At 37.0% G+C, this 20,269-nt stretch overlaps 1 protein-coding gene across 2 annotated transcripts; it reads left to right on the top strand.

Moving 5' to 3' along the window:
• The first annotated feature begins 3,151 nt into the window (after positions 1–3,151).
• LOC119729635 (protein ERGIC-53-like) lies at positions 3,152–18,560 on the top strand. Of its 2 annotated transcripts, none has more exons than XM_038202286.1 (13): positions 3,152–3,346; positions 4,867–4,923; positions 6,778–6,875; positions 7,236–7,553; positions 8,019–8,142; positions 8,518–8,576; positions 9,399–9,496; positions 10,094–10,148; positions 10,740–10,810; positions 11,507–11,725; positions 11,896–12,061; positions 12,167–12,285; positions 14,926–18,560. In XM_038202286.1, the coding sequence occupies exons 1-13, from the start codon at positions 3,169–3,171 to the stop codon at positions 14,960–14,962; spliced, it is 1,599 nt and encodes a 532-aa protein (XP_038058214.1). In that variant the 5' UTR covers positions 3,152–3,168; the 3' UTR covers positions 14,963–18,560. The 2 variants fall into 2 exon arrangements, with proteins under 2 accessions (XP_038058214.1, XP_038058213.1); XM_038202285.1 differs by lacking the exon at positions 14,926–18,560 and adding an exon at positions 14,347–14,922.
• Positions 18,561–20,269: the final 1,709 nt, after the last annotated feature.

The raw sequence follows: 20,269 nt of genomic DNA, 5'->3' as shown, positions 1-20,269 counted from the left end.
CATGTATTGGATTCAAATTTCTGCCTTAGCTGGTAATAATATCTGTGTTTGTGAATAGAAATGTTTGCAAGCATGAAACTAATACATCACAATGATAGTGCCCTTAGATGTCGGGCAGAAGCTTGCACAATTCAAAAAGGGCTGTCCCATTACTTTCATGCAACTACTTGCACGAAATTTTTTGATCTGAAACTGATATCATTGGTCTTTTTAAAGGGGCACAAAGTCCTGAAATCCTCGAAAATTTCATGTTCTGGATTGTTTACTTAGCCTATTTCAAACATTTGGTTGAAAGGAAACCAACCTAATGTCTTACCGTTCCCGAGAAAAGACGAAAAAACCCGCTTATTTACATCGGACACGACGGAGCACGAATACGTTTTTCGTGTCGTTCTCAGTGTACGATATACACGTTGTGTGTCTCGGGAACAGTGGTGACCAATCACCAATGCAAAAACTATGTATGGTTTCTTCAACATCCGCTAAAGACGACCACTTCACGAATGAAATCACAACTAGCATCCAAACAGCTTGAATTTATGGGGTCGCAAAAGGGGACCCCGAAATTCGTTCTCGCACGCATAATATAGGAATTACACAAAAACGCCCAGTTTTATAAGGATAGTTGTGTGGATGTTTATATCCTACTTGTAAATGTTATTTCTGATTAAAATCATTTCGTTCAAAGCCCGTTTTGTAGCCCAATTGGGCTGTTCCAGGACCTAGTGTCCCTTTAAGGTAATGGACACCATTGACCAGCATTCAAAATATGTCAAAATATCATAAATATCTTACTTGATTACAAGTAAATAATATGATCATGCATCCTGTGAAATCACTGCATCTAGTATGCTGTCATTTTGGAGAACAGAGGAACTACCATCATTTCCTTGTGATGGTTAGGACCACAGAAACCTTTGCTTCGAGAAAAACGAAGATGCATTTTCATGGTTTTCTCAAAAAGTTTATCTATTGAGCTGATATTTTGACAGATTAGTTTTTAATAACCTGCTTCAGATTTATTGTCTTGTTCCTTGATTCGGCAAAAAAAAAAATTTTATTTTTGGCAAATGATGTCCAGCACCTTTAATTACTGGAGTGTATGCTGAATATAAATATTGCAAGTGTGCATTGAAAACTCTGGTGGCAGAACTTAGGTCAAATTCCAAGGGTTGAAATGCTTTCAGAATCATTGATCACTGAACAGGTGGAGGACATCAGATATGAGAAAGATCAGAGAAAGAATCAGTACTTTTTCAGTGACTGTTCAGGCACAGCTGAATGGAGAAACAGGTAGTGGTTAGTTGGAGGGTGTGAGATTGTAATAGCTGTATGTATTTCAAGTCATGCTCAAGAATTGACTTGCGTGTCCAAAATGGTCAGAAACTCACCATGTAATTGTGTGTATAAAAGTTCAAATCAGGATTTCTGGTATTTGATACGACAGTGAAACTGGTTCCCACACCTGAATCTGAGTGTTGAATATTGCTAGCTTCACATTAACTGACTGTTAATGAGGACGGATGATTTTATAGCAAAACTATGGGGAACAAATACTGATCTTTGGTTATATAGATTATGAGACACAGACATTTGAAGATTGTGAACTTTTTACACAGAATAATGCACAGCTAATTGCAGGATATCTTTTAATAAAAAAGAAAAGTCAATTTTTTTATTTACAATTCGTTGAAATACTACACATGTCCATATTGTAACTCGAACCCACGACCTCCTGCTTTCTAGTGCAGACATCTCACCACTCAATCGCCGAGCTTGCAGGATCGGTTGGCTGGTTCGAATCTGATGTACATGTACTGGTAGCAGCGGTACCGTAATTAAACTATTCATAAGATGGACTTTGTGTCATGGTGATTAATTAATTAGGTTTTGCCCTTTTTCTTGATGTCAAGAAGGGCAAAACCTAATTGATTAACATTATTTTGCCGTTGCTAGATTTTTCCTTTAGTTTCATTTTGAGAAAATGAAATCTTTACAGTTGTACTTACATAAAAATGTTCTCTCTTTATATTGGTATGATTGCTGTTAATTCAGAAAACTAATACAAAGGCAGGTTTGCTTAAAACATTTGCATATTCATTAGCATAAAAGTCATAAATATTATGTTGACAAGAAACAATGCTGCTTCTTGTGACAGTATTTGAAAAAAAAATGAAATATTTTGCCTTTTCCATATTTTTAGTTAACTAACTTGAGAGTATCCGAGTTCTCTGATTTTTAGCTTCAAATTGAAATTAGTGTTTTAAATATGTTCCAGGTTTTTAATTTTTCAAACAAAAGACTGTTTTGGAAATTGCCATTAATTGTAAATTATTTTATAGCCACGACAGATTATTTATTTCTGTAAGATACTTTTAAATTCTATGTTAAATAGTGAAATTATGTTCTTTTTGGCAAAGTAAAACATTGAAACATATTCTAACAAACAAAAGTGTTAATTTCATTGTACACTTTGAGCATTCCAAAAAAGCTGCATTGTATTTGTAGTTTGAATGAGAACAAATTCATGGATTGTCAGTTAGATGTAAAATAACATTGACTAATGTAAGTATTTTAGAATAACTGTATAATTATTTATAAAAAAATGAAATTCCAGAATAAAGTGATATTCTGTTTTCGGACCATCATACTATTTTTGTAATATCATTCATTGCGAGAATAATAATAGCTGAAACATTATTTTACAAATTCAAATACTACAATTTGAAATTCTTTTTTGACAAATAGAATACCCACGAAGACAATTATCGTTTTTTGGGAAAAAAATCAGTGTCGCAGACAGCCGATACGGTTTGTGTCAACAGATTATGAATATTAATAAGAACTTATGAATATTAATAGCGATTGATGAATGGACCACCTGCACGAGAATCGATTGGCCAATCAATGTACGCCAAGTTGTCAATCGCACGCTAAAGATATCTCGCGCTCAAACATCTGTTAGGCATTTGTATAAATTTGTATTCATATTCGCATTTATATTTATGATAGTTCTGGATGATAACACTTACATGTAGAAAGGTTTTATTATACGCGTCGTTTGCCAATGAAATTAGATACCCTGTTAAAATAATTTGATACCGTGCGCCCATCCGCTGCGTTTAAATATAATGCACGTGCGTATATGCAAATCAGGTTTGAATAATTATGCATATTCTTGGCAAGATGGCGACTTGCATAGTACGTCTTCTGCTGCTCCTTTTGTCGGCGTTTTCCATCTGTTTCGCTCAACAGCCACATCGGAGATTCGAGTACAAACACAGTTTTAAAGGACCACACTTGATGCAAAAAGATGGCACTGTTCCGTTTTGGCAGTACGGTGGAAGTGAGTAATATTTAAAGTAAATATGGTAGACCAGCCGGCAGCCATACGCCAACTGCGCTGCATGAGCTAGCTCAGTAGCTGCCAACAAATGACTGTAGTGTGTAGGCCTAGTGGTACTTAGCCCCATAAATGTGGCCTATTTACTGGACTGCCTCCGTAAACATAGGCCACACATCCACATGTACAAAAATCGTGTCGACGGAGCCAAATTTTGATTTTCACATTTAGGCTTAGTTTGTAGGGTTTTTTTGCTTTAGAAGCATACTCACCCTCTTTATACTTATAGGCTAATCAGAAAGTGCTGCCTTTTTCAGATGTATATTTTTCGTGAAATTTCCAGATTCATTTTTACACGTTTGCGTATCAAAATTTTAACATGAAATTTCACAAAAATTAGACATCTGAAAAAGGCAGCACTTTCTGATTAGCCTGTAAAGAGGGTGAGTATGCTTCTAAAGCAAAAAAAACTACAAACTAAGCCTAAATGTGAAAATCAAAATTTGGCTCCGTCGACACGATTTTTGTACATGTGGATGTGTGGCCTATGTTTACGGAGGCAGTCCAGTAAATAGGCCACATTTATGGGGCTAAGTGGTACTGTGCCCACATATTGTACAAACTACAAATGTACAATAGTGTTACATGTATGTTACATTTAAATTTCGCCTGAAAAATAAAGTGATAATGCATATATCCGTTGTTTTATAGAACAATTAACCAAAACAAAATAAAAATTTGAAAGAAATAAACTAGTAAGTAGTAGGGCCTACCATGGAGGAATAAGAACACCTACTACTACTACTAGTTAGAGCGGGAGAGGCTCACTTTTGTGTATTTTAAATGTTTATTTATGAAACTTTTAATTATTGAAATTAACTTAAGAAACTTTGACAATGACATTTGTCAATTTTTTTGTATGACCAGTGACAGATTTTATGCATTTAAAAAAAAAGAAAAACGTATTCATTTGGGACTCTGTTATTACATTTACTGTGGTATAGTAGAAAGCTTTAGAAATTGGTTGTATATTTTCTGAATGTAAATTGTATATTTTCTGAATGTAAATTGATACGCTTTAGTTAACACGACCAATTATAAACTGGAGGAGGGGGAGGGTTGTGCACTAGGTGGAAATTTCGGAAAGATTCCCATCTCTGGCCATCATTAATTTTTCTCTTCAGTGACCGGCCATCAGAAAGTGATGTCCTAAAAAGTCCAATTTAGCAGGGAAAATATTGTAGTATTTACCGAGAAAACACTTAGACTTACACATTTTCAGACCAGTCTCATACGGTTTGTGCTCAGGGTGAAAAGTGATGGCCAGATATGGTAATCTTTCTGGAATTTTCCCTTCCCCTTTGAAAATTATTGGGCCACCCCTCAATTTAGAATCCAAGATATAAAACATAAGCATTGCTCAATTTAACGAGAAATGTAAGAGTTATGAGTATGAAAAAAGTCAAATATTTTTGTGTACCTTTTGAAAGATCTAATAAGCAATTGTTTATTTTCACTAACAGGTGCATTCGCCTCCGATGAACAAGTGAGAATTACTCCTTCCATACGGAGTCAAAAAGGTAAACAAACTATTGGCCTGAAATTTCATTGTATAAAATAATTTCCTTGAAGTAACAATTTACATTTACTCCTTGACAGTAAACAAAACATTTCAGGTCACACAAAACTAAAATCAAGGCAGTGGTAATTATCAAGCAACAGATTTGTAAAGAGTAAATAGATAGTATGAATCAAAAAGAAAGTGACCGAAAAATATAGGACCTATGTGGCTCACTTCATTTAATAAAAATAACAGGAATAAGCTATTTATATTTTGATATATCACTTATCATTTACTGACACGCATTGATGAATACCCAAATACAATGAACCATGGACGTTTTCCTACCTCAATGAATGAACAAAAACTTGCTAAGCAAAGCAGACAAAAATTAACAGCATCCTATCAGAAAAAGACTTGGTTTGTTCCTCTTAAACAAACACACAATCTTGACAGTATAATAATGTTTCAGTCTTGACTCATTATTAAAATGTCATTTGAATATTCAAATACCTGTATGTAATCTCTGGTTCTCACTGAGACGAATAGCTTCGAAGCATTTAGCTGTAAAAAAAAACATTCTTTTAGTAAAACATACCCATAATTTCTGATAGCATGGATCAATTTCAGTAATTCTTGTTTTTCACATGAGTGGAAAAACGTGCTCATCTAAAGGGAACAAATCATTAATGCAGGCCACTTTCTTTTTTCTCTCCATGAAGAAATAGATTGAATTTGATCTTGAAACCAGCCATTATACAATACGTGTACAATATGTGTATGCTATAGTAGTATCCACTATGGACAGTTTAGTATATAAACTGCAACATAATTAATGAACCATTATTTTATCGTACTACCTGTATTAATATTATTAGCTGCATAGTACACGTATGATGTTTTGCATGCGTGGATTGTGCCCACTGTGTATAAGCATTGCATGCTCATCAGAACTTCCCATATGGACTGTTCTCATGATAATTCTCAACAAAGATAATGATTAAAAAAAGAATTTAAAAAGGTAACATTGTTTACTTTTATATTCACTATTTGTATTCTTAAAAGACTGTTTGACTATTCAAATGAGGACTAATTGGTTTCAGTGTTTATTTTCCTGTCTGTGAGCTGGAGCATCGCTAGACTACTTTGAATGGTGGGGTATGGGGGGGTGACATCAAATTTACGGACAAACCATTCCGGCCAGATGAATGATTTTATTAAGACGTAAGGCTGAAGCATGTCCATGTGATTGCATTGAATGAATTCATTGTCATGTAGGCTTTGTTCTGGTTATCAATTACTCTCTGTTTTTTTTCTTCTTTTTGTAAGCCTAAGGAAATATTTTTTTTCAGTTTAATTGTGCAAATTTTGTATTTGCAAAAGTATAGGGGAAGTAAAATTTAATGAAACGTTAATAAAAAAATCATTCTGTACCATGTTTACACATTTCGTCGTTTATTTACTGATTTTATTTCATAATAATGCCAGTTATTCTTTAAGTAAAGCACAACTTTACATTAACTGAAATCATTGTTTTGGGAGTAGGGGGCCTACAGTAGTATGCAAAGCTTGAAAATGCACTTTTGTTAAAACTTCAGGGATTAAATTAAGCAAATGACAAATTAATTAGGTACAATAACTGTTAATAATTATAACTATCAAGAAATTGTTTTGGATTATTTGGCATTTTTCTGAAACAAAAGGATGTGACCAAGAAATAGAGTACAAGTATAAATTTATGTACCACAATTGCATTGTTGAGTGTGAATGTGTAAGAAGAGAAAAGTATGATGTAATGTACTTTGGTTTTGTGCTTTTCCACAATAACTCGTTTACGATGGTTTGAGTCTTGTGCCTTGAATTGAACCCACAGGTTACATATGGTCCAAATACAAGGTGCCACATGACCACTGGGAGGTGGAGTTTTACTTCAAGGTGACCGGTCGAGGGAGGGTCGGCGCAGATGGCTTGGTGAGTTTGTAAAATGATGAAAAGGGAATTCCCACAAACCATGGACAAATTTGGTAAACAACTAAGCACAGAAAGTATTTGCTACTGCAAGTAAGCTTAACAGACAACTGCCATGAAATACGTAGCTTGTCTGAGTTTCCTTCTGATTTTTGTGTTGTCCAGGCCCATTTATGCACATGCATGTATGAATTTATTAGTAAAAAGGTCCCTTGGGACTAGAGGACTTGTGATGGACTTGCAGGGACTTGTAATAGCTCTGGTATATATGGTCTCAGAGGGTGAACTGTTGACAGTGGTTGAATAAACCTGATGGACTAATTGTAAAGGATCAATGGTTTCTTCTATTCTCTTTTGACTCAGGCATTCTGGTACGTTGATAACAAACCAGCTGGGGTCGAGTCGACCCCGGGCCAGGAACCTCCACCTCAGCATCCCACACAGCTCAGTGTCTTCGGTGGACCGGACAAATGGAACGGCCTGGCAGTCATCTTTGACTCCTTCGACAATGACAACATGCGCAACAACCCTTACATCTTATCCATGGTGAATGACGGCACGGTGCAGTACCAGCACAACACTGATGGGATGAACCAACAGCTAGGGGGTTGCCTGAGAGACTACCGCAACAAGCCCTACCCAGTCAGGGCCAAGATTGAGTACTACAAGAAAACACTCACGGTCAGCTCATATACTATGGGAGAAATTCTCATGAAGTTTGATCTAACTATTCGATTTTGTAGTAGGCCTTGCACTGCCCTGTTGTTGGATTTGTTGAAATCACCAGAAAAACTGCTGTGAGTTAGACATTATTTATGCAGGATATGCCTTGGGGATAATATTTCTAAACCCATATGTTGCAAGCCTCATCCTACCCCGACATTAATTTTAACCAGTCTCTCACATGAAACCTGCCATACAGTATTCTGCTTATAAATTGGAATTTAAATATTGCTAATATGACGATGAGATTCTCTTTTACATCACAAGAAATGTATCATTATTTATAAACGGGGCAAAGACCAATCACACTATCACCAACTTTGACTGAATCTTTTGGTCTTTAAAAGTCCTTTTGAATATTCATAGATGAAAGAAAATTTAGACAAGGCAAGAGTACATATGTTACTCTTTTATTCACTGCAGCTTTTCATTCACAACGGCTGGACCAACATAGACTCCAACTATGAACTCTGCATGAGAAGAGAAGACGTGACTCTCCCCAAGGACGGCTACTTTGGAATTACAGCTGCTACTGGTGGACTAGCAGGTAACACGATAATTTGCCATCAGAAGTTGGTCTCTCTCAGGTCATCTTTTTACATTCACCTGCATTTGAGAGATCCTCCGAATTCGTCATCTAGTTTCTTTTTTCTTTACTGTTGCGTCTATTTTCTCCTTAACTATGCACTCCGTGCTCGAGCAGTAGATGACCTTTGTGAACATGTTGTTGAGCATCAGTGCAAGGGATACATCACGTTTGCGTACAGCGCCAAGTACGCGGGATTAATTTTATTCTGAATCTGCACTATCCAGTAACATCTTTGAGTGAGCTCCAGGCACATTGGAAATGCCTTCAAGAATCCATCCCAGATGAAACATAATACTTACACATATTTATCTCTGTCTGTTTTTTTCCCTTCAGATGATCATGATGTCATCAAATTTTTGACACACAGTCTTACTCCACCAGATGAACCACGAGTAAGTTTTAAGGAAAATCCCATCCTTACTCTTTTGGACCCCATAGATGTACTTGACCACACTTTCCCTTCAATGACTCATATTGTGAGCATATTTGAAGGTGCTGTTAGTGTAGTATACTGTGTTTATCATTGCATCAGGCAAGGTGAACCAATCACACTCACAACGGTGTCTACACATTGGCGTAGCCAGGATTTTGTCGGGGGGGGGGGGGGGGGGTGGTTACCAGCATAACATGTGGTGGCACCAAGGGTGGACCTTAAATACAATTTTCCCCAAATTTCCAGGTGCAGCTATTTTGAAAAGCAGGAGGGGGGGGGGGACCTCTTTCAACTAGAGGTTTTTTTTCACCAATTTATTCACATTTCATAAATCCATAGGGTCAAGGGATAAGAATCAAGTTAAACATTGTCTTAACTCTTCTTGTGTTTCAATTCTCAAAAGATACTTAAAAAGACACTTCATTGGCAAGCAGCAAATTTCATTTTTATTATGGATGCGGGGGGGGGGGGGGGGGGGGGGGACGACCTGGGGAGGCACTGGGAATTTGCTGAAATCTCCGTGTCAGACCCGGGCCCAATACGGAGATTTTAGACATTGTTAATTAAAGGCCCTTATGTACATGTAGTGGTGGATCGTCTATGCTGTGGTTTCTCAGTTCCAGTGACACGGCATGTAGACACCATAGCATTTTGTATTGTCTTACAGGGTTGTCAAAATTTACATCAGATCATGTTTTACTCAAGTCACTGCCAGGTTTTATTAAACAATAATTGGACTCCAATTAAACTATCTGCTACGTTATCCTCTGACTTCCGCCAGACTCCCGAAAGAGAGCAAGCGATTTCTGATGATGAAGAGGAAAGGTTCAAGAAGGAGTATGATGAGTACTATGAAAAACTACAACAGCAGAAGAAAGAGTAAGTTTTCTTCCTATACTAGTGATTTGAATAGTGGACGGTGGAAGGAAAGAAGTAAGACTGAAGGGAATTTTGATATTTGTTATGTCATTTGAAACACAAATATTTGTACACAATAGCACTTCAGAGATAATTATAAATGATCTTATCGGCATTTTGCATCCTGTGAGTGGCACAAAAGTTACATAGTATATTTCCATGTCATTCCTTAATAGTGAAAACCTAGCTATCAACTTGAGGTCCACTTTTCATGTTGTAGTAATTTCTGCATAACTGAACAAACATGTAAAGATGGACAGAGTCAAGTCAATACTGAAAGGGTTACTGAAAGGGTTACAATTTTCACAATATACATGTACAGTACTGTAGCATAGGCTTCTTGCAAAAATGCCTTAAAAGTAAGGTTAAAATTAAATATGTTAATGTTCTTTTTAATATTAGGTTTTTGCCCTTCACCGACTAAAAAGATCTTGCTGTGAAATTCAGCCTTCCAGATAACTTGAATCCTCACAGGTTTTTTTTTGAAAAGCGGTTTCATTTACCAGAGTGGCTTGCTAGCTACTTAAAGATGACGTTATAAATTCTACATTTTTACAGATATCAGGAGAAGCATCCTGATAAAGTGAAAGATGAAGCGCTTGAGGAGACCTTTGTGAGTACCAGTTCAGCGACTTGATGTCGGAAAAACATGTATACACCAATCCGATTATTGAATTGATTTTGATCGACAATACTGGGACACTTCCATGCCTGAACGGCCATCACGCGTTTGTTGTGTGAAGCTCTTAACATCAGTACAGTAAGAGCTTCTTGTGAAATCCCAAAATAAGCTTTTGAAAGTCCCAGTAATGGCAGAAATCAAATCCTTGAGTCTGCTTACATTATGATTATTATGGCTTTGTGCACATTCAGAAACAAATTGTGGTGTGTAAGTATGTGCACGAACCAGTACGGGCACTCCGTGTGTGCCGTCCACTGGGCTCTGTCTGTCATGAGTAACTGTAACCAGGTCTGTATTGTTTGGTTTCAATCCAAGCTTTGAGTCATGTAGCTTAACTCTGACTCCAGTTACTTGGTTGGAACTTTACTGGAGTGTCTATTTGGATTGATATGATCCAAGTGAGTAATTTGGGTAAGTTATTTGGGTAATGGATCAATATTTATTCACCAGGACTTGGCCTTTAAAAATAAGTTATTTTGTGTTAAAAGGTTTTGTTTCAATGAATGAAACTTTCTTTTCCAGTTTGAAGACACCGAAACGAGAGAATTAAGACAGATCTATGAGGTTCAGAGTCTAATTAGTAAAACAATAGGGTAAGTACATATTATTATACTGTTACTAGCAAATCCCACAGATTTCCTGAAATGCATCCCCCAGGCCCCAGAACCACAACTATCTCCCAAACAGCTTGAACAACCTTGCTTATCCAACTCTTATGAACTATATCAAAACACAGCAAGCATCATCTTGGCTGTCTTCCACTCATGTGATGCTGCAGACATTCACTCATGCAAACATTGCCGATGCTCAGAACATTTCTTGTGCACATGCAGGGGGGCATTGTCACTTGAATTGAAAGCAGTATTATGTATATGAGCACCTTTTTGGTGAACCATAACCCCTGGGATGATTTACTAGGAACCGTCTCACCCTTGCAGATTCCAACACCATATGGTAAACTGTACACATAAGCAGTTGGACTCCACCAAACCCTTGTGTAGGAATTTGGCTGGATGGGGATTGAGGTGAAGGGACCTTTGGGAAGGATGCGGGTATGGAAGACTTCGCCTTAGAACCCACAATTTTATAGTATCGGCAGTGTGCATTTCACATCAAAATATTGGGATGTAGGCCTGCTGAAATTACAAAAAAAGTGATAAAGTAAATGGCAACTTTTTTCTGAGCTGCCTACGTATTCCCTATACATATGGGCATCATTTATAATGGTCTCCACTCTTTCAAAATGAGCAACCCAACTACTTATGTCACCACTACCATTCTATCTTCAGCGATCTGAATCGTAAGCTAGACGAGATCGTTGGAAGGCAGGAGCGGACCCTGTCGGCCATCTCTGCAGTCCAGGCCTCAGTCCGAGGGGGTGGGGCACCCCCTGCCTCCACGGGGGGCCAGCCAGTGCAACCAGTCACCACCTCGGAAATCAAGAGGCACGAGGTGGATACTATATTAAACACTCAGCACGAGCTGCAGAGGTCAATCAGGGATGTCAGGTGAGCAGTCAAGGAACCAGACTCTACCGTTTAGATTTGAGATTTTATTGCCCTAATGCAGCAGGTCAGGTAATTCCAAGCATACATACCTCACTCCATTGGTGGATCCAGTGGGGCAAACACCTGCAAGACTGGTATACAATCCAATCTCTTTATTGATCGTTCCTCAGGAGCGTTATAGGTGAAGTCCAGGCCAAAGCCAGCAGCATTCACAACAAAGTGGACAGCGTCTCCCAGGGAAACCAGGGTAATCAGGACTTCATGCTGAACCACGAGCTACGAGACAAACTCAGTGCGCTGACTGGTGACGTCAGCCAATTACTCAGGAAATCAGATGTGAGTGCCGGGAAATTTGATTTCAGTTGATTTAAAAAATGTGCCATGGCTTAATTCCTAATTAAACTCTAATTTTCTCTCCATCGTTCTTGTCATGTTTTACAGCAAGCCTCATCTGTGCAATGCCCACCGCAAGAGGAATTCCCCAACTGTTTAACTCCAGTTTACTTCATTTTTCTGCTTGTTTTACAAGGAGGTTTCTTCTTCTTATATGCTGTCTATAGGTGAGTAAGAATATCAACATTTCTGCAATAAATACACAAACTTAACCCTTTCAGTATTTTTCGTATGGCCCTTATTTGTAAAATGACCACTTCAGATCATGCTCCCTGAATCGACTTGATTGTACACTCCAGGCGCGGATCCAGGGGTGGGCCGCGGGGGCACGTGCCCCCCGTCAAGTTGAGTCCAAAAAAAAATAAAATGAATAAAACAGGGGGGAAAAAGAGGGGGAGGTGAGATAAATGGCGGGAAGGAGGAGGGCAACCTTCTAACAAAAATACCGGCACCGATATTAAACATCAGCGGCCTGCAAACATTGTGTACTGGCCGTATGACACAGGGAACTTGAGAAGCTTCGAAATAAACCGCGATCCCACCGTACGTACTCCATACGTAACCCTGCATAGTACATCTGTTTATGAAATGCGATTCATATGAGCGTGCGTACTGTACCGGTACGAAAAACATGCACGTGTAACAGCCGATGTGCTGTGTTTAGCGCGACATACACGTTGTACGCTGCTCTTTGGACCACACTATTGGTCAAGGGGTGTGTTTCCGTAAGAACGATTTGCCAGCATTTCTTCCACACGCTTTCAAGGTGTCCAAAACATGTCCGTTTCCGTAGAAAATTTCCGTAGAAAATTTTATCTTATCGATAAACTGAAAATTTTGATACAAAACATTAGAAAGCATCCTTGCAAAAGTTTACAAACTAAGTCTATACAATTCCGTTTCAAAAATAAAATGCACGAAAACAATTGGCCTATGCAGACGAAAATGGTTATCAAGTGAAAAACAGAAAAAACTTAAAAGGCTTGTTAAAGCAAGAGTATATATTAAACCAATGAAAAAAAATGCTTATTTAACTTAAAACATTTTGCTCAAATAACTCCAGGAAAGAGGGGCCAGGAATCGCCTCAGATTGCACCACAGAGCATCTAATTATCAAAAAATTCCAGGGGCCCTTAAGCGGGCCCTGGACCCCACGCCGGAAGACATTCGCGCTCCGCATGATTAGTCCTCGGGGCAGGTCTCCCTACGCATCCTTAAAACAGTTTACAATCTAAGCCTATCCAATTCCTTTACAAAAATAAAATGCAAGAAATTGATTATGCAGTCGAAGGTACTTGGTTATCAAGTGAAGAACAGAAGAAACTTAACTAGGCTTGTATTAAGAAATACAAGAGTACAATGTTAAACCAATGAACAAAAAATACAAAAAAACACATAGTATTACCGTAAACCGAAGCGATAATGAAAAAAATCCTAATAATCTTTACAACATTTTGCTGAAATGGGGCCAGGAATCGCCTCAGATTGCACCACAGATCATGTATAGAATCCAAAATTTGCCGGGGCCCTTCAGTGGGCCCCGAACCCCAAGCAGCAAGACACTGTACCGCGTTCGCATTAGTCCTTGGAGCAAATGCCCCAGCGCATCACCCGTTGCAACAGTTAACAATCTAAGTCAATACAATTCCTTTTTTTTTTAAATACAGAGCAAGAAATTATGAAGACGAAAATACATGGTTTGCAACTTTGAAGTACACAGTAGCTTAAAATGTGTAAAAACAAGAGTATATTTCTTAAAAAATCCTTATAAACTTAACAACTGTTGCTCAAATAATTCATGGGGAAACGGGCCAGGAATCGCCTCAGATTGCACCACAGAGCATCTAGAATCTAAAATTTCCCGGGGCCCTTAAGCGGGCCCCGGACCCCACGCCGTAATGGCTTCAGGCTCCGCGCTCGCATAGTCCTCAGAGCAAATGCTCTAAAGGTGTGCCCCCTGTCTAAAGAAATCCTGGATCTGCGCCTGCACTCCTAAATGAAAAGGTATCAGTCAATTATGATGAATGTACTGTTCGTGCTATATTTTGGTTTCACCCCAAAAGGGACTTTATTTTGAACTGCTAATTTTTTTAGCTATACAAAGGTTGCTCACTTTCAAATGAGACATTGTGGCCTGTGTTTAGTTACGGGATGGCTTCTTTATTATTTTAAATAATTTTGCGGCCTGACAATAATTCTAGGAGGGTTCCTATCCTCTTTAATATCAGAACCAGTAATGTAGGGGCTGGGAACCAGTCTACCTGCAGAGCTGATCTGTCTGTACAGGGGGATCAGGTTGGCGTAGCGGTACTTTCATCGCCTTCCACCGCTGTGACCCGGGTTCGAATCCCGCATGGGCCAATACATGTATGTGGATTGGGTTTTCAGTCCCTGCCTGATTGCATGGGTTTTCCCTGGAATATCATTCTGGGCTTTTCCTCCCACCACTTAAACTGTAATTTCCATCCACATCTTCTACCAAGTCTTATCCATCCTGTTTTGGCACTTGCGCTGTTGGATGTTGTCCAAATAAATAAAAAGCAACCAAATGTAGAGGGCCCCAAAAAGTTTGATTTCAGAGGATTCCTGAAGCCCAAAATTGAAAAAAAAAACACCTAAATATTAACATAAAACATATGTATGTTTTATTTTAACGTGAAAGTATTAAAAATTCACTTGAAGAAAAGACAATGAATTTGTTGAAGAGCACAGACAAACATCTTTAAAGATTAAGACAATTTGCAGGGCCCCCTTGATTTCAATTTAAATTTTATTTATTTCCTTTTAATTTGTCCCCCTTTTTTCAGGAGTAAACAAGAAGCTGCTGCCAAGAAGTTTTACTAGCTGCAAAAAAAGGTACAACTCAAACTGTTGTGTTTTTAATTAAATGGACATTGAATATATATGTTGGCTTCTTTTTTTACCCAGCAAGTTATTGATGATTTAAGCGTAATCCAATTAATTAATCTGAAATCATGGAATTTGAGATCATGATGTAGTTTTCTGGTTTAATGAAATTAAAGTTTCTAGAAATCCTTATTCCAAAATCCACTGTCTTCAATCACTGGATCTAAAAGAAGATTAAATTATTTTAAGTATTTTCAGGAATGTCATGGACATTATGCAATTATTTTATTTTTGCCACAACTGACCTACAAATTTCAGTTGCATATTAAATATATTTATAAAATGTTATTCTGACACCGGTGCTAAGGTTTTAAAGAAATAATTCAGGATACGTATTTTCAAGTGGTACATTTTTTTTCAAAAAGCTGTTATTTTTTCCTTTGTAGAAAGGGGAAAAAACAGGATTTCCATTGGTTATCTAGTCTTGAAATCTCAGCTGCTTAGTTAAATTTACTCAAAACTTGACACTTAGGTTTTTAGTGTTATGCCCTGCTGGGGTTTTTATAAGAAATAATTTGTTAAAATTATTTCATAACTACTAGAAGTCTGCACAAGTTCATAACGATTTCCGCAAAATCATGACATTTCTCAAAAGTCAGCAAATTGGAAGGGGAAAGGGTTTCTGGGGAAGGGAAATAGATTACGTGTGTAAAACCATCTGACCAGTTGCACTCCTAGTGAACTATTTGGTGAAAGGTTTATTAAAAATCCAACATTTTGTTTCATCGGTGAAACGTCACGAGAGGTTCCTAGTCACTACATCATGAACTTGCCACTGTAAAAATTGCCCTGACTTTGTGAAAGAATGTTCCATTTGTCGCAACACAAAGCAACAGTATTATGGATAGTTGCCACACCATAAAGTATGTGACATGTCTTGTGCACAATGTCCATAGAGGATCCTTTCACTTCCCTCAGGTGCTAAAGACTATGAGACAGTAATATTGTCAGCCAGTATTAGGGTGTTCATTTGTCTTACAAAATAGAACACATATTGATCATATTGATAAGAATTCACTTTGCATTACAAATGAAAATAAACATGTATGTCTATAGTTGTAGGTACCTGGAATATGTTGATTTGTTGGCACCATACTGTATTTCAAGTATGCCATTGTCAACACCTAAATACTCTGACAAACTATGGCACCATACCTTTGACAAACTATTGCACCATACCCTTGACAAACTATGGCACCATACCCTTGACAAACTATGGCACCATACCTTTGACAAACTATGGCACCATACCTTTGACAAACTATGGCACCATACCTTTGACAAACTATGGCACCATACCTTTGGCAAACTACCGGTATGGGCACTGTACCCATGTTAAGTTATGGGCATCATGGAATTCATGCCATAGTCGAATCCTCCACAACCTACCTGTTTCAAATCATAGGCGCTATGTCAAGGGAAAGTTAAAAGATTATATATGTATGTAAATGAGCTTGTGGCTCATAGATGCAAAACTTATATTTAGTTAATGAAACAAGCTAATATATATAATTCCACTTTAATAAGAATTCTATTTGCAGAGTATGTGCAAGTCTTTTTTGTGTAGTATTTTAATTCTTCGCTAAGTTTATGAGATCAACTCATGAGTTCTTCATTTCACCTAAGTTTTTCTCTTTCCCTTTTAAAAAAGGATTTTAAAGTAATTTCTTTTGTGTATCTTTGTTCTTAGACATACATGTATATTCAGTTTTAGACAGTATGGTTTAAATTATTGGTGTATTATTGGTATAAGAGTGTAATGAATACATAGTGATGGTTTTTTAGTTGGTCTTCAGCAAAGAAATATTTTGTCAGTTGGTAATCAAATTAAACGCATGGTTGTATTTTGTGCGAAACGACACTTTTGTTACATGTATGTATGATTGAACAATGCTTACTATAGTGAAAGACTAAGTTTTAAAATTTGACTCGCAACATTTCCGAAAGGAGTACAGAGTGCAGGGATTTAGTTGAGTCCATTACAAGTCCGCCACAAGTCCTGTCACGAGTAACGGTGGATAAACAATAAAAAAGAATGACTCTGGCCAAGCTTACAAACTGTATTTGAATAGGTTGTGATTTGAATTGGGACTGCAGGACTTGTAGGGACTTGTGATGGTCTTGACTACATACATGTACTTGTATACAGGTACAAGAAAGTGCCAACATCTATTTTCATGCTTTTTTGTTTCATTGATTCCCTGCAAAGAAAATATACTTAAGTACACCATCATAATGTACCTTAGATTAATCCACAATTATACACAATACTAATTTGTAATCAGTGCTTAAATGTGACTTTTTGGTTGCCCTCAGTGTTAATCATTTGCAGTCTGATATCGTCACATAAAATGTTCCCGCCAGTGCTATTGATTCTTGCCAAATTTTCTCCCATCTTTATGTCCAAGTATTCAGAGATTAGATGAATCGTGATAAATGGACCCTAGACTATTATTTATACGTACATTTGTACCTGACCAAAATGGTACTATTTTAATTGCTGATTACAACATGTACAAGATGCAAAGCTTTCTAAAGGACACATATTTTGTTTTCTTTTTAATTTTCCTTTTTCACCTCTGGTTGATCTGTTACATTCCTTTCTCTTTTATTGAAAATGTATTTTAACATTCCTGGTTTGTGACATGTTAACATGGTTTTGTGAATTGTCTTTTCACTGAAGTGGGTCTAAAGATTATTGTAAAATAATGTTTTGCACTTTTGTTGGGCAGATATATTGAAAGTTACATTGTTCTTGTTTTTACCCCATAGAATTTGTTGTCAACTGTTGCATTGTGAACACAATAAGGATGTGACCATGTGTTTAATTTTGTAAAAGTTTAGCAAATATTTTAAGAAACATTTAAATGTTTAGCCATTTCACAAAGGCTGACATGTTCCCACTATGTCTGCAGATCGTCCCGATTGACGTCACATCCTTAGAACACAGACTATTTTCCCTGCTGTAACGGCAGGGGATGTGTATGCATTGATTTCAACTCTGTGATGTGTCATGTCAAAAACAGAGTATTTATGGCAGATGGTGAAAACTGGTTTTAATATGGTAAAATATTGGATGTTCCCCTTATATACAAAGATAATTTTATGTGTGCAAAATTATGATGAAAATTGAAAGCGACTTTCTGTCAAGCTAACCAAGAGAGATGCAGTTCTTGAACTGATAGACCGCCACAAATCATCAACAGTCACCTTGAAAGCTAATTATGGTGTAATACATATCTATGTATATTTTATACAGTATATTTTAGGTGTGTATATTTCTTGATATTTGTAAAACATGAAATAATTGTCCCCCTCCCACATGGCCATGTGGGCTTTATATTTTCATTTCATGCGCTGCCCATGCGTTTCTGGTTTTGACAAAGCACTATACTTTCATGGTCACATTTTCTTGGTTTATGTAACAGTAACTTCAATGGTGAATGTGTACTAATTGTTTGGAGAATAAAGCCTTCCATGTATTTTGAGCAAGAGAACAGTAAAACGTAAAAAAAAAAATTCTACATTCAATATACATGTTCATGTTGTGTGTATTTTTTCTTAACTAAACTGTGTTTTTAGATTATGAAGATTAATGACTTAACCCTAACTCCCCAGCCTAATTTACTAGGAGCCATACCCATTCAGGCAAATTCCAACACCCACATGGGAAATTGTACACACACACTGTTGGACTTAGTTTCATGGGAAATTGTACACACACACTGTTGGACTTAGTTTCTGGAGGTATGCCAACCCCAGTGTAAAAGACCATCTGTTTAGGGGAACTGTACCTATCCCAACAGATTTAAACACTAACCTACTGTTGGAGTTTGATTGGTTATGGGCTGTTAGGGTTAATGAATTTAATCAGGTGGCATGAGCAAAGAGAATTCATGTTCCCGAAAATATATTAGGATCTCTCAATTTTTTCATTAATTTTAGATATCAAAACAAACGCCACACATCATTTATACAAAACGAAAGCACAAAATGTACGTATGTATGTACAGACTATCACATTTATTTCAATAAAAACCAAAGTAGCTTTTACGGCAAAATTGTATGTAATTCTCATTCTGGCAACTTTCTTTAAAAAAAAAACCCCACACAGTAAATGTAATACAAATGATCGATATAACCAAACTACATATTACAGAGAACCAGTTACTAAATATTTGTCCCTGGTCTAAGTATGATTCCTAATCCACACATTCAAATATGGTTATTATTAATACATGAATGTTTATGACCAATTCAGCCGATGGAAATTAAGTTAACCGAGTTATTTGTCATAAATGCAGTTTTACTGAAGTAATATGTTACCAATTTACTTCCACTCTAAAAAAGTCAAGGTAGAACAATTTCACAGGGAATTTAGTGCCATTACTATCTTTAAACCAAGTTTGCTTTTCAACAATAATTTTGTCAGTTAATTTTTGGATAACTATATACTCTACATTTAAAATTGGTCTGTTAGACAAAAAATGTATGAACTAAATGCCCGTAAATGACCAAAGTGCGGTCACATACACACGGATTACATCACGTCGTCCTGCAACCCCTACGTTTGGTGTTTGAGATACATTTGATAATAATGATAATCATAATGAGCAATGCCATTGTACATAGATTTGTTGCTAGTCAATGTAGAGCTTGGTGAAAAAAGGGCACAAATTGTATTTATAAGAGAAGGATTGTACCCCTGCAAACATCGACACTGGCAGCTTCTTTTGGCTTCAATGTTTTTAAAATCCAATGTAATATATTACTCAGATAGGCCTACTGTCACCTGATACTTCGTCTGTATGTTATTAATATCCAATTTATAGCACAAATTCAAAAGTCTACCAATTATGTCCATTAAAAATACAAAGCTCAAATTAAGTAAGCTTGTTAAAACAAATGTGACATGATTACATTCAAGTTATTGAATATAATTTAATTTCAATAGGTTTTCAGTTCGTGCCTACTAATTATGAAGTCAATCCTGTTTAGGACAGAGTTGTGCCAAACAGAACCAGTTGTGCCCAACTGAAAACAATGGCAAATGAGTATGCAGCTTTTACCAAAAATAAAACCAAACCAAAAAAACAGCAGATGAGAAATGTACCTGAGAAACTTACAGATGAAATTAATAATACCAAATGAATTGTGTACATTTCCTGCAAATAGCGATGACGATTTAAAGAAAACCACCAAATTTAAAAAGCAACAAATTCTGCAAAATAATCCTGGAAACAG

The sequence above is a fragment of the Patiria miniata genome, unplaced genomic scaffold (genome assembly GCF_015706575.1).
Source record: "Patiria miniata isolate m_02_andy unplaced genomic scaffold, ASM1570657v1 HiC_scaffold_21, whole genome shotgun sequence".
NCBI classification, from domain to species: domain Eukaryota; kingdom Metazoa; phylum Echinodermata; class Asteroidea; order Valvatida; family Asterinidae; genus Patiria; species Patiria miniata.
This window is presented reverse-complemented; position numbering and strand designations above follow the sequence as displayed.

Bases quoted from the DNA above. Each gene is read 5' to 3' on its own strand.
- LOC119729635 (XM_038202285.1), top strand. From the start codon at position 3,169: ATGCATATTCTTGGCAAGATGGCGACTTGCATAGTACGTCTTCTGCTG. The intron at 8,577-9,398 runs GTAAGTTTTAAG...GACTTCCGCCAG, and splicing joins CTCCACCAGATGAACCACGA to ACTCCCGAAAGAGAGCAAGC. The intron at 9,497-10,093 runs GTAAGTTTTCTT...ACATTTTTACAG, and splicing joins CTACAACAGCAGAAGAAAGA to ATATCAGGAGAAGCATCCTG.